The following is a 15,470-nucleotide window of genomic DNA, read 5'->3' as shown; positions in this document are numbered from 1 at the left end:
CAGAAAACTAAACTATATTTACGAGGCTTAGTTATAGAGACTATAGACTGGAATATAAAAGTTAGCTAAACTAATGTACGATATTTAGTTACAAAGTTAAAACCCTTCACTAATGCTAACTTACAAAATATTCTCTGAAGTTTAGTTGATGTGCAAATAGACAAGCTGAGATCACTCACTAAAGCAGTGGTTGTTCAGTGACATTTAACTACATGTGAAACTTCAGTTATCTAGGTTTCAGTGTTTATTCTTTTTATTACTGGTAATTATTGTACTTTGAAGATACTTCGGTATATATTGTTATTTTGTTTTCACCTGTTATTTTGTTAACTGAAATTGTTGTATGTATTCTTATGTTACAGTTACTTTAGTTTCAGGACAAAGAGATTTAATTACAATGATACTTTTATGTAAATAAATGTTATATATTACATCAATCTTATTTAATTCCCTTTTAAAATTATGTATTTCTCCTAGTGAATCGGCCTCTACAATAACAGAAGTTATTTTTGAAATGAACACAAACACATATTACTTCACCACTGTCAGAGATCTGGTATTTGATTCCGCTTGTACCGGCATTCTTTTAGAAATACTGAGTTTGTATACAATAAAATTATAATTTCTGTTCTGTTCTGTCTCACAGAAACTTCGTCAAGAGTGAGTGGTGTCGGCTGGAATTTAAAACAGCTCACCTTCAAGTATTGGAGGATCGCATGCACCGCCTTCTAGTGATTCTTCTTGGAGACTTACCAGATGAAGAAGATATGGATCCAGAAATGAACTTGTACTTAAAGACTGTGGTTTACCTAAAGTGGGAGGATAAAAACTTTTGGAACAAACTTAGATATTTTATGCCCAAAAAAGTAAATGTTGTTCCAGCAGAAACGCAACCGTTGCTAGAAAGGGAAATCGTAGCGTAAGAACTTAAAATGATATGATTTGTATGAACAAACACGCCACCTACTGAAGCTGAGTGAAATAAGTAATACGACTAATTAATGTTGTCTGTAGTGGAAAAGTTAGTCAATGATTCGAAGGATTAACGTTCTATCAAAGTAAAGACACGTTAAAATGTAATGTAAAGTAAGACATTTTAGGTAATATTAAGCTCAGGGAAATGTGTATAGAACACATTTAACACTTTTAGTATCTTTCGCAGAATTTCATCACTGAAAGGTCTTTGGTTATGAAATAGATAAAGAACCAAAGTTTTATCAGAAAGAATAATATAAGTTATTAAAGTAGAGTTGCAATGGATAAATAGAAATTTTATTTTGAAGCGTATTAAACGTCCCCCTCAGCGGTATGTCTGCTGACTTACAACGCTAAAAACCGGGTTCCGATACCCGTGGTGGTCAGAGCAGAGATAGCCCATTGTGTAGCTTTGTACTTAATTCAGAACAACAACAATAGCGTATTATATATCTTAACACACACTACAGGTATGGTGAGTTATTTGTTTCTAAAGCATATTCATCTGGTGATCTTATTGTTTGTTTTTGAATTTAGCACAAAGCTACACGAGGGCTATCTGCGCTAGCCGTCCCTAATTTAGCAGTATAAGACAAGAGGGAAGGCAACTAGTCATCACCAACCACCGCCAACTCTTCGGCTATTCTTTTACCAACGAATACTGGGATTATAAAGCTCCCACGACTAAAAGGGCGACCATATTTGGTACGACGGGGATTCGAACCCGCGACCCTCAAATTACGAGTCGAACACCTTAACATACCTGGCCATGCCAGGCCCTGGCAATCTTAACACAGACTACAGGAATGGAGCGTTATTTGTTTTTAAACATGTACACCTTGTGTTCTTAGCACACGCTACATACAGAGGCCGTTATTTGTCTATAGAACATGTACCATCCAGCTAGTGATATTAAAACACAGTTATCATTATTGTCACGTGACAGTAATATCTCGTGAATGATAATTATATCTAAGTCTACTTGAAATCAGACTGACACGGTTGGTTGATAAAAGCAACTCTCAGGTGTCATGATAATCGCGCACTCTTTGATATTTCATACAACCAAACAAAATAGTAAATTTAAGCAACTAGTTGATAAAACAGTTTATTTATTCAACGATTACTGACGATGGATTGGGTTGTCTTACCGATTGTTTGTATTACGACAGAAAAACATAGTGTGTTTAGTACTAACATTAATAACAGGATGTGTAAGAGCGCAAGACTATGACAAACTGATTTTTATCTTTCCTTTTTTTACTTCTTCCTTCCTCGTTTGTTAATCACGTACACCATAAAAGAAGAAGATTAGTAATATTAATAACGTGGTCCTGACAAACGTTACCTTGTTTTATACAACGTTTGTTACATTAATGGTCAAATAGTTTTAAAGAAACAATAGTCTGTTCCTCAGAAGATCACATTACTTTCTAACAATGTTTCTTGCCTGGTTTGTAGTTCTTCCGTTTGTTTGTTTAGCTAGTGTCAAAGTGAAAGTTTCTGAAAACCAGTGTCCTCAGCTGAAGAACTGTACTTGTCAGTACCAAAGTCAGCTTTTAAATGTTAACTGCACTAACATAACTGACACGTCACAGTTGGTCACTGTACTGCACAAAGACCTGATAAACCAAACTTTTAGCAATGTGTACATCAACTGGTCGAATATTTCACATATTTCCTCATCTCTTTTTGCCAACCTGACAATCCTGAAGATTATCTTGCAACATGTGGATGTGAAGACCATTGATCCAGATGCTTTTGTAACCATCCAATATCTTTCACAATTTAAGTTAAACTATGGTAAAATAGAATTGATACCCAAAGCTATTTCTAACATAGGAATGAGACTTCGACGTATGTGGTTGGAACATGGAAAAATCAAGGAGATCAGATTTGAGTTGCGAAACTTTGTAATCGTGGAGGAATTATTTTTCAAAGACAACAAAATCGAATATATTCATAAAAATGCTTTTGATTCCCTTGCGAAACTGAAAATGCTTATTCTTTCCCAAAACAAGATCAAAGTTCTTGAGCCAGGAATGCACCAGCCAAAAGGGTTGTTTCTTGGAAACGGTTCTTTTATGTATACTGCCGGACTGTCAGATACCATGGTGAACACTGAAGTAAGCTGAGAGTGATTATTATATAGAATAATTGTATATTAAATGATAAACTTGCACTATGTCTTCAAACTTGTGTGTTATAATTAAGTATTTAGTAATATTTAAGTCGGGGACTTAAGGCTTTAGGAAGTTTTTATTATAATCGCCTTTTAAAGTAAATTCTAACATTTATTTTTAAGTTCGTATTCGAATATTTAACATAAACTTCCAACACTAATACATATCTTTTACTGTTAAGAATACAATTTGTATTTAAAGTGTCAAGTTAATAAACGTGTTTTACTGTTAAGTATACATACCAAAGTTTAATTTAAGTCTTACACTAATACACACTCTTTACTGTTCCGTATATACACCAAAGTTTAACATGATCTTACACTAATATACATCCTTAACTATTTTGTACTCCCACAAAAGTTTAACATAAAAAGTCTTATACCAATACATACCTTTTATTCTACATATGAAACAATTAATCTACGATTCATTAGTTAATACTTGATGTTAGGACTAAAGTTTTACTACATTTTACTGTCTTTTATCGTATTCAATCAAACAAATCAATAAAGTATATTATAAACGCTATTATTACAGTTTCATGTCTTTGTTCAAACGTCAGCAAACTTAGTAAAATATTATTCTACTGAGAGGTCACTACTATCTTTAGTACGTCAATGATGAGCCTACTAATATATCACAGAAGTTAACATTATTTTGGAGGTCAGGGATACGTTTAAGTAATTTATTGTTATTTTTGTTTATTCTCAACTGTATATTACTTTTTTAGACATAAAAGTTTCTACTGTTCAGGTGTATTTAACAGAAGGCTAAACATTCTGTATTTTCAAAATTTAGTAATATTTAAATCAGTAGCAAGTTTGTATTACTATAAGAGTTAAGCCTTTTACATTTTAATCTAAAAGTACCACTGACACTTATTTTCTTACTAGGCATGCACACTAATATTTATTTTAAAGTCACACACTGTCATACATTCTTTTTTTTTAAGATTTAACTTATGAATCTGAAGAAGGCTAACCATGTTATTTATATATCTTACATAAGTTGAACACGATAGATCTATAATTTTTCAACAAGTTATATATATCTTTCGGAGAGGGCTAAGCAAGTTAGCTATATATTTTACACATTGTACACCTGGTAATTGTATATTATTCCGGTAGGTTCAATAGATCTTCACAATGCGTTAATAATGTTTATATGTCTTACAGAAGGTGAACAACGTACGAAATATCAACAAGTTTGCTTCGACGAGGATGTTAAATCTGAAAGATTTTAATCTATCGCACAACCCTTTACGGTTGTTGAGAAAAGATACGTTTGGCTATAATTATGTGTCACTGACGATTTTGAAACTAAGTAACACTGAATTAAAATCAGTTCACAAAGAAACGTTTAAGAAAATGTCGTTTCTTCATACCTTATATCTAAGTAATAATTACATAGTTGAATTTGAAAATACAACATTCGACAATTTACCTCTGACTTTGATTAACCTCAAAAATAATCGTCTGATAACCATCACCGGACTGTTCGTTAACTTGCCATTAGAAATTCTGGATGTCAGTTATAACCGAATAAAAACGGTAAGAGGAGCATTTGATAAACTGCCCAAGTTACAATATCTGTATCTCAACAATAATGCTCTGTCTTGTATTGAAGAACGAACGTTTCAGAACAACAAAATGCTACAGCATATACTACTTTCCAATAACAAGATTAAATGGTTAGCATCAAACGCATTTGAAGGTCCTATAAAGTTAGAACGTCTGTTCTTGAACCACAACTTGATCCAAAGTTTGAATGGGTCTTTACATTATCTTCCATGGCTTGAGTTTTTACAGGTATGTAGCAACCGCCTCACACATCTGAACGCCACCGACTTTAGCAAAAACCACCAACTGTATAAATTATATATTACTGCAAACAAACTCGTTTCAGTCGAAGGAGCATTTTTTAACTTGAAACTCCTGCGAATTCTATTCATAGGAGCGAACCTGTTGGAGACTTTATCGAGGGAGAGTTTTCCAGAACAGTTGAAACGTTTGTGGTTTATCAAAATAACTGGTGAGTATCCCAAGAAATAAATTTATTAGAACAAGTAAATTAAATTCTGTCGTAAGTGTTGAAAAAATGACTATCGTAAATTATTGGTGTAAACTTCGTATCAGGAGTACGTTAATATTAGACAATTGTCCGAATTTAATATAGATATATCTTTTGTTTCTAATTAAAACCATAAAAATTAGTCAAAGAAATTGAACATCTCCCCTTTCAGTAATGACTGGAACGAATATGTAAATTTTTATATCAATGTTATTAACAAAAAAGTCTGTAGATTTGACACTTATTCTGCTTTTTTTCTAACTTTAAAGGTAATCCGCTTGCTTGTGACTGTCGCCTCACGTGGCTTCTTCGTTGGAGCAGAGATAAAGAGAATGTGATGGATCAACCTACATGTTCTCAACCACAGTGGCTAAAAAATCGTCACTTCAGACACTTGAATGAAAGTGACCTTCTTAACTGGCCCGACCATTGTCCTGAACCATGCAATTGTTTTTGTGTCAGTAATAATTCGGATTACTTCATTAACGTTGACTGTTCTGATCGCCAGATATCAGTTGTTCCAACAGTCCTTCCAGGAAAAGTTGGTTATCTGAATGTAAACAATAACTCAATACAAACTCTTGAAGATTTAGACTTCTGTAGAAGACCACAGCTTCAAACACTGTTGCTTGAAAATAATAGAATCACCGTTGTGAATAACGTGAGTTTTCCAAAAAATTTAAAAAGGCTTAGTCTGGCTAGAAACGACATTGAGAGTTTCCCATTGTCCACCATAGAAGATCTCGTCCTGGACAACATCACGTTGTCTGACAATCCTTGGCTTTGTTTATGCAAAACTCTTCCTTTCAGAAACTGGCTCTTCAGTCACAGAGATGTTGTAAGTTAATCAATTTATTTACAGTTGTAAATAAGAATATTAAAAGGTTAAGTTAAAAACTACAATTGAATTATAATTATTAGTAACAAGTATTAAAATGTAATACTTAGCTAAAAATAAATTCATCATGTCAATTATTACATTATAAACTGAATACAATTAACAAACCATTTTGTTTTACCAAACTATCAATATATTTCATCCATGGTGTGTGTTCAAGCTACTGAAACATAATGTAATATTTATTTGTTTAAAATGCAATTCTTTAGTTACAGTTACAAAAAGTTTTTGAATGAAATTTTTTACGCTTCAGGAATGAAAGAATTTTGTTCAATATCTTTTTTTATAGAGACTGTTAATTCATTTTTTCCAACTAGGTTTCGGATATAAATGAAACCTTCTGCTCTTCAAAATTAGAGAATGGTCCCTTGAGGGGAAAGGTTTTGGTTTCCTTGACTGAGCGTGATCTGTGTCCACAAAAGGTGGCAATGTACATCGTTATTACCATCGGAGCTTTAGGTGAGTCATTTGTGAAGATATTAATTAAATTTGTAAAACCACAATAAAGGTTTATGGTTAATATTTATATTTGTGTTATTAAATTTTTGTTGTGTTTGACCCGATTTATTTCAAATTATTCTTAATATAAACATAATGGTTTGTCGCTTGTTTTATATTTATAGTTCAATAGGCTTGTTTGTTTGCTTTGTTTTTTTTTCTATTTCGCGCAAAGCTACACGAGGGCTATTTGCGCTAGCCGTTCCTAATTTAGCAGTGAAAGGCTAAAGGGAAGGGAGCTAGTGATTACCATCCTCCGCCAACTCTTGAGCTACTCTTATACCAACGAATAGGGGGAATAATCATCACATTATAACGTTCTCACTGCTGAAAGAGCAAGCATGTTTGGTGCAACGGGGATTCGAACTCGTGACTCTCAGATTACGAGTCGAGTGCCTTAACCACCTGGCCATGCCGAGTTTTGTTTTCTTTTGTTAATTACTGTTTAGGCTTCAAGTGATAGATTTGTTACTTACTGTATGAACTTTAAAAGTTCTAAAGACAAGTTTGCTGTATATCATCTGAACTTTAAAAAACTACAGATAGGTTTGTTAGTTACTGTCTGAACTTCATAAGATCTCACGGTAGGGTTATTACTTGTTGTGATCAACAAACCAATATAAACACTTATAGAATGTGCCACTAGGTCATCTTTATGAAAAACAGAAACAACTAGTCAGTTAACTTGTGGTAGAATGTCAGAAATTGTGTAAAAAATTCGAATAGAGTATAGACTTTATAAAGAACCACATTTTTTAAAATTGTATATTATTCTAGCGCTAATCCTTTGTTGATAGGCTATTTTATATTAGCTGTCAGTTGTGGTAACAAACAGACCAATATAAGCACACAAGCCATTAGTTGACCAGCATACGGGTATTTGTGATGTAGGCTCCTTTTCTAATATTTCGCCAAGAGTTTTGTATAATGAAATTCTCTAATACTTGAAGGCTACTTTAGGCTTAGCATGATACACTTTTACCTAATATATATATTACTCATACATCTTATAGCAATATATTTAACGTTTTATTTGGTACATTATAGAAGTAATTATTTAATGTAATTTATTTAGTACAACCCTTTTCTTTAGCCTGAAAAGTATAAAAGGTTTTTCAGGAGATTTATTATTTATCCTTTAATTTAGCACTCTTACTTGGTGTGTCTGGTGTGAAGATCATCTATAGCCGCTACAACATGAACATCAAAATCTGGATGTATACACATCACATCTGTACTTTTTTATCGTGTGTGAAGGAAGATGAAATTGACGAAGACAAGGTGTTCGACGCCTTCATCTGTTATAATTCATTGGATGAAAGTCTTGTTTTAAATAACATCGTGCCAGGATTGGAAGAACAAGAACCATTCTACAATCTTTGTATTCACGAACGTAACTTCTTGGCAGGGTCCTACATTGCAGACAATATTGTCCAAGCTGTTAAAGCTAGTCGACGAATCATTGTGGTTTTGTCTGAGTAAGAAATGTGATTCATTTACTGAATTAATATAGAATTTAACCATGTGCCCAGAATTTGTTAGGTGTTTAACCGTGTAATCAGAATGTGTTTGGTATTTAATAATGTATCCAGAATTTGGTTACTATTTAATCAGGTAGCCAGAATTGAGTAGTTAGATATTTAATCATATGCACATAATTGGGTACATACTTAACCATTTAGAATTACTTAGATGTATAACCACGTGACTATAATTTATTGGGTATTTAATCTTTTGACTAGAATTAGTTAGATATTTCACGAACGTATGCATTGTGTTCATTCGAACTTCCCTTTGTTGTGATGGTATTTAACATTTTTTTTAAAATAGTCTGCATTCTTCTGATGAAGCATTAGCAATTTCGGATCTTGAAATAGTCGCTTCTGTTGATACTTTATAATTGGAATCCAAAAACTTTCCTGCTATGCAAGGTTCATTGGCTGTATTTTACAGTAGATGATTGTGGCGTGTTGACGATAGATTTCAGCAATAAGCATAAACAAACGGCAACACGGTTGGCTTATTTTATAATATATCCACAATAATAATATATATTAAAGCAAGGCAGACGTCTATACAAATGTTCGTTACATTGTTAGTAAGTTATCACAATTGTATCCAGGCTTGTTCAATTTTAGAACACAATTGACAAGAGGTATTATTCTTCTCTTCTCTATTATTACAATATAGTCTATGATAATTTCAAGTTAAAAGTCGCCACTGTGTTCTCTTTATCGATAAAGTCATATTCAAGCTGTCTAGAACTAAATACTAATCTTTCAAAGGGTATTTATACCACGACAGAAGTATAAAACATTCCACGCAATACTAGATATTCTAATACAATAATAATGAATTAAAAAGAAAACGGCCCAGCATGGCCAGGTGGTTAAGGCGTTCGACTCGTAATCCGAGGGTCGCGGGTTCGACTCCCCATCACACCAAACATGCTCGCCCTTTCAGCCGTGGGGGCGTTATTATGTTATGGTCAATTCCACTATTCGTTGGTAAAAGAGTAACCCAATAGTTGGCATTGAGTGATGATGACTAGCTGCTTTCCCTCTAGTCTTACACTGCTAAATTAGGAACGGCTAGGGCAGATAGCCCTCGAGTAGCTTTGCGCAAAATTCAAAACAAACAAACAATAAATACAAAACTAGAAAAAAAATTCGGAAAGTTCTATTAACATGACCCAACAAGTACACGATACACAATAATTATTCGTAAATGATTGTATAAATAATCTTCGTATGAATTCCCGCTTCTGTAACTAACTAAAGAACACCCGAGCTCTATATATACGCTACAAACTAAAACACTCAGGTGTATCTAACAGCTACACATGGTTTTGAGCACAAGCAAAGTTCGTCGTATTACAGAAATATAAATATAAAATGATTGTGAGCTTGAGATAAGCATTTGTGCATGTAAATAATACATTTTTCTAGTACAATAAGACGTACATATTTATGATAATTTAAGCCTAGTTCACCATGCACTGTTACAACAGAATGGTGATTTGTTGACTTTTCATTGGATGTTTGTGGATTTCATGTGAATAATATTTACAATTGTTTAAGCTATATTTCGTGTAAAATTGCTTCCAGATTTAATCTCATGTCACTCAATTATTTTACCAGTTTTTTGGGAGTATGCCCCAGAATCCCGTAACATTATCATGCTTTGCATGCTCATTGTGCTTCAAAGAATATGTGTTGGATTTTGGTCTCACAAATTAAAACCTACTTTTAATCATTCTGTGCTTTGGGCCTGTGTTTAACCACGTGTCCAGAATTAGGTTTTAAACTTAACTTAATCTCATGACGTGGACTGGAAATTTAATCTCCTGTAAGCCAACAAGTTATTTTGTCCACAATTAGAATAATTTGTAACCTTTTGTTAGAATGAAATAAGAGGTTAAACCGTTTGTTCAGTAGCGGGTTGCATATTACACTACATACCCTGAATTAAATGAGAAAGGGAAAAGGGAAACACCTGATGTTATTGGTGTATTGGTTGTGATAAAGTATATATATATCTGGAGATATTATTAGTTAAAAGAAAGACATTTATTTATCAAAATCTATCTTTATCATGTTTTACCAACTAAGCCTCACATGGCCTAATTGTTAGGGCGCGTTTGACTCCAAAGCAGGCATTGGGACGTTGTTGTGAAACGGTCAATCCCACTATTCGTTGATAGACGTGTAGCCCAAGAGTTGTTGGCGGGTGGTTTTGATTTGTTTCCTTTCCTTTAATCCATCACTGTTAATTGAGGAACGACTAGAAGAAATAACTCTCGAGTAGCTTTGCGCAAAATTTAAAAGAAACCAAACCAAACTAAGAATGAGTATAGTATTAGGATACAACTAGACAGGAACGAAACAGGACGAATTAAACAAGTTTAGTAAAATCTGCTAATTTAAAAAGAGGAGAATAGGAATGGTAAAAAAATCACTAAAACTACAAGTACAGTAAACATAAAGTAAAAACAGGAATTTGTAAAATAATGTTGACACTATTTTCAAATTTGTTTGTTTACTTTCTTTCCAATTTCTATAGTTGTAGGCTTAAAAATATATTGTTTGTTTGTTTGTTTTTGGAATTTCGCACAAAGCTACTCGAGGGCTATCTGCGCTCGCCGTCCCTAATTTAGCAGTGTAAGACTAGAGGGAAGGCAGCTAGTAATCACCATCCACCGCCAACTCTTGGGCTACTCTTTTACCGACGAATAGTGGGATTGACCGTCACATTATAACGCCCCCACGGCTGGGAGGGCGAGCATGCTTGGTGCGACCAGGGATTCGAACCCGCGACCCTCGGATTACGAGTCGAACGCCTTAACACGCTTGACCATGTCGGGCCAACATGGCATCTATTATGTATTTATAACCACGTAAATCAACTTTCAGAAAAATAATCAGCGTTTAAGTATGTCATAGACATTCACAGTGTTTCATATAGTATATCTGTCTGGGTATTGTTGTGCATATATTTTGACGAAGCATACTTATCCATTTGTACTGTAGGCTTCGAAAAAAAACTTCGCCAGTAGCGATGAAAAACTGATACAATCTCTCTCTGTTTTTCAAGAATCAACATAAAAATAGTATTTTGACCTGTATTGTAATTCTTAGTAGGTTTGTTCAGGTTTGAATAAAATATTCATAACTGTTTTTTCTTCAGGCTTTTGAAAAAGAATAATATGTCGAACAAATAACTAAATTTTGTCTAACAATCAGAAAAATTACTGTTTTGCCATTATAAATATTTCAATAGCCTTAGCCTTAGAAAATATCGATTGTTGTTTCAGTAAAAAGTGTGATTTTTAAGATGATTTTTGCGCAATCCCCCCAGTGGTACATTGGTACGTCTTCGGACTTACAACACTAAAATCCGGATTTCGATACCCGAGATGGGCAGAGTACAGATAACCCGTTGTATAGTTTTGTGCTTAAGTACAAACAAACAAAATATTTGCGTGTACCTTTCATTAGAGTTTGAGCATTTTCCTCCATGATTCCTATTATGAACCATGATAGTGGTTCATAATAATTTTAGACAATTGAGATGTGATTTTCTATTGGCTACGCTTTTAAAATAGTTTAAAGCAATATTATTCGTTTTGAGTGTGTTTGAATTGTAGTCTTACAGTGCCTTGAAAGTAGAGAGTCAACCTTCAAGTCTGGTTGATTTGTTCGGCTTTGTCTATCGCAAGGAACTGAACCCCAGATTTTAGCACTGAATGTTCGTAGACTTATCATTGATCCATCAGGGGACCAACCTTTATTCGCACTCCTGATAGTTCGTAGGCTTATACGGCCAAATGAACAGCAGCTGATGGTGAATCAGGAGCCTTTCCAGTTACATTTTTTTTTTTTTTTACATATTACAAACAAAAAACGCATAGCTTTCGAACAAAGGTTGCAAAATAATTTTCTGGGTTAGACTTAAAAGACGATATGTTAAGTTCTTATTTAATTATAGTAAATAAGAGATAATATGGTAAAAATACATTTTGTGAACTGAGGAAACTAAGATTTGAGTTGAAATTTACGTTTAAGCAAGAATTTTGCATATAGAGCTTTAAAACCTAGATTGATTATAGAAGTTTTTAATAAGAAACAATAACAAATTCAGTTTATAACTTGGAAAGAAGCTGTCTGATTGAGTTTAAACAGCAAGGAAACAATTACTTCTTTTGTGCAAAATGCGAAAGTTTATTAGTAACGGGTGACCAGAAAAAGTAAGATTCCTTTGTTATAGTTCAACTGTATACTGTATATTGAGGTGTCTAATATAAATATAAAAATTATCAATTTCTTCTTTCGATCAGAAAACGGTGAAAGCATCGTAAACATGGCTGCCGTATGAGATGAGCATGTTTGCAGCGATATCTATGTAATCGTGCAATAAATTATTAAACAAAAATGATTATTTTACTGGCGAGTATGAATATTTGATATTTATTCATATCGTTTGATGTATAAATGTTGAAGAGTAAGAAATCAGAGGCAAATATCAATGGATTTCTCTAGTGCCGAACTAGTGAAGAGAGAGGTTACATGAAAACCAGTGCCAGTTTCCTGGTAGGCTAAAGACACAATCTGTTAAAGAAAAATACGAAGGGGAATTATTCGGCTTGTTTTTTTTTTTAATTTCGCGCAAAGCTACTCGAGGGCTATCAGCGTTAGCCGTCCCTAATTTAGCAGTGTAAGACTAGAGGGAAGGCAGCTAGTCATCACCACCCACCTCCAACTCTTTTACCAACGAATAGTGGGATTGACCGTCACATTATAACGCCCCCATGGCCAAAAGGGTGAACATGTTTGGCGTAACGGGGATGCGAACCCGCGACCCTCGGATTGCGAGTCGCACGCCTTAACCCAGCTAGCCATACCGGGCCGGAATTATTCGGAGAAAACATAATTCAGAATAGAAATTAAAAACTTAGCTAAACCACATATGCGAGGTTTAGTTATAAAGACTACAGTTTACAAGGTAAAGTTGAGTTTGTAGGTTTTCGGAAGGCCGTACCTCAGAATAAACAGAAGGGAAACAAATCTAGGTAAAGTTAAGATTGTGTCTGAGTAGTTTTCAAGATGAATAGGAAGAGATAAGTAAGATTTGATTCAAAGAAAATCAATATAGAGTCAAGATTTACTGAACTAAAATAGCCAGTATAGTTTACCTTACACAAGTCGAGATGTTGAGAATTTGAAGTGAAACTCACTTACATATTCTACATAATAAGATTCAGCTCTTGTTTGAGTGTCTGTGTGTCATTTAACCTCACTTTAGCCGTGGTCGTACTGACTTTTAAGTGGTACCAAACAAATTGTCTAGGTCTCGAGGTTTATGCAAAGGTAAACTTCTCACCTTAAGAAACCAGTGTTTCGCGAAAACACTTTAAGGGAGATTTCCGAGAGCTGAACCACAATAATAAGATTCAGCGTTATGTAACTTGTCTAAACTGATAGCCACACCGACGTCTAGGTAGTAACAAACGAATAGTTTTGTTCCGAAAGTTTGTACGAAGTTAAAACATTTCACAAAACCTCTCAGTTGGTGAGGCATTATGAGTGTTGACCATAGGTCCACGGGGTCTCTTAATGATGTCAAAAGGATTATCTCGGCCCTCGAAGTTGGCATAAGAGTAAGTTATCAATATACTTAAGCTCACATGGAGATCAGGAAGCTGAGACCATTCCTTAAACATGACTTACATGTGATCACACGGATATTCTAGTAATCAGTACACTATATATATTCTAGTAATCAGTACACTATAGTTTACATGGGCGTAAGGAAGTTTAGACCCATAACTATAGCCGACTTACAAAGTAGTCAGTGTAGTTCACATGGAGGTGTGGAAATTTAGACCCATAACTATAGCCGACTTACAAAGTAGTCAGTGTAGTTCACATGGAGGTGTGGAAATTTAGACCCATAACTATAGCCGACTTACAAAGTAGTCAGTGTAGTTCACATGGAGGTGTGGAAATTTAGACCCATAACTATAGCCGACTTACAAAGTAGTCAGTGTAGTTCACATGGAGGTGTGGAAGTTTAGGCCCTTAATTATAGTTAAATAAAAAAAATATGTTCAGCATAGTTTACATGGAGGTAGGGAAGTTTGGACTGTTCACTAAAGTTGTCTTACAATGGTTGTTTAATGAGATTCAACTACATATGAAACTTAAATTATGTGGGTTTCGGTGTTTATGGTTTATATTACTGGTAATTGTTTACTGTTAACTCTTGTGAACAGTAACGTGGTGTATAAGGTAAATACAAGAGACATCAACCTGGTGAAGTAATGTTGTTTTCAACGATACTTTATCAACGTGTTGGTATTTTGAAGATACGTTTTTTACAGCCGTAGTATGTTTTAATGTATTGTTTTTACCAGCTTATTTTGTTACATGTGGTAAATATAAGAAACGAGATGAAATTCCAAATTATTTTATCAAAAACACCAACTTTCTAGAGAATAAAATTATAGCTTCTGTTATGTTCTGTCCTACAGAAACTTCGTCAAGAGTGAGTGGTGTCGGATGGAATTTAAAACAGCTCATCTTCAAGTTTTGGAGGATCGCATGCACCGCCTTCTGGTGATTCTTGTTGGAGACTTACCAGATGAAGAAGATATGGATCCAGAAATGAACATGTACTTAAAGACTGTGGTTTACCTTAAATGGGGTGACAAAAAATTTTGGAACAAACTAAGATATTTCATGCCCAAAAAAGTAAATGTTGTTCCAGCAGAAAGGCAACCGTTGCTAGAAAGGGAAGTCGTAGCGTAAGAACTTAAAATGATATGATTTGTATGAACAAACACGCCACCTACTGAAGCTGAGTGAAATAAGTAATACGACTAATTAATGTTGTCTGTAGTGGAAAAGTTAGTCAATGGTTTGAAGAACTGACGAACTATCTAAATAAAGATATGTTCATACGCAGTGTAAAATACGACATTTTAGACAGCATTAGACTTAGTAAAAAAAATGTATTGAAGAAACTATCATTTAACACTTTCAGTATCTTTCGCAGAACTTTTATCAGTGAAAAGTCTTTGGTTATAAAATAGATAAAGAATCAAAGTTTTGCTTCGAAAGAATAATATAAAATATTAAAGTACAGTTTTAATGAATTACAATAAATAATTAGCTTTGTTTTAAAAGTAAGTATTATAAATCATCAAAGGACTATTTTATGAGATTAAGATTAATAATTAGAGGTTCGTTTCGAAAAAAATATATTACCACATTAATGTTTTAATAGAGCGACATAAATAATTAGTTTTTAATTCAAAACTGAATAAAAACATAAATTTTTACAGTGGA

At 33.9% G+C, this 15,470-nt stretch overlaps 2 protein-coding genes across 2 annotated transcripts in view; both read left to right on the top strand.

The window, feature by feature from the left end:
- LOC143235229 (uncharacterized) overlaps nt 1-2,244 on the top strand; it is a 15,294-nt gene extending 13,050 nt beyond the window's left edge. The window contains exon 6 of the mRNA XM_076473182.1: nt 647-2,244. Within this exon, the coding sequence (XP_076329297.1) occupies nt 647-923 (277 nt within the window). The 3' untranslated portion in view covers nt 924-2,244. The remainder of the gene's footprint in view (nt 1-646) is intronic.
- LOC143235231 (uncharacterized) lies at nt 2,238-15,470 on the top strand. Its single transcript, XM_076473184.1, has 6 exons — nt 2,238-3,101; nt 4,334-5,189; nt 5,498-6,066; nt 6,444-6,585; nt 7,772-8,102; nt 14,654-15,470. The coding sequence occupies exons 1-6, from the start codon at nt 2,415-2,417 to the stop codon at nt 14,928-14,930; spliced, it is 2,862 nt and encodes a 953-aa protein (XP_076329299.1). The 5' UTR covers nt 2,238-2,414; the 3' UTR covers nt 14,931-15,470.

This window comes from Tachypleus tridentatus, chromosome 12 (assembly GCF_004210375.1).
Source record: "Tachypleus tridentatus isolate NWPU-2018 chromosome 12, ASM421037v1, whole genome shotgun sequence".
NCBI lineage: Eukaryota > Metazoa > Arthropoda > Merostomata > Xiphosura > Limulidae > Tachypleus > Tachypleus tridentatus.
The sequence above is the reverse complement of the archived record's forward strand: the minus strand, read 5'-3'. Positions and strand labels throughout refer to the sequence as shown.

Excerpts from the sequence above, each read along its gene's own strand:
- LOC143235231 (XM_076473184.1), top strand. The coding sequence starts at position 2,415 with ATGTTTCTTGCCTGGTTTGTAGTTCTTCCGTTTGTTTGTTTAGCTAGT. Across the intron at positions 6,067-6,443 it reads TCTTCAGTCACAGAGATGTT|GTTTCGGATATAAATGAAAC; the intron begins GTAAGTTAATCA and ends TTTTCCAACTAG. Across the intron at positions 6,586-7,771 it reads TATTACCATCGGAGCTTTAG|CACTCTTACTTGGTGTGTCT; the intron begins GTGAGTCATTTG and ends CCTTTAATTTAG.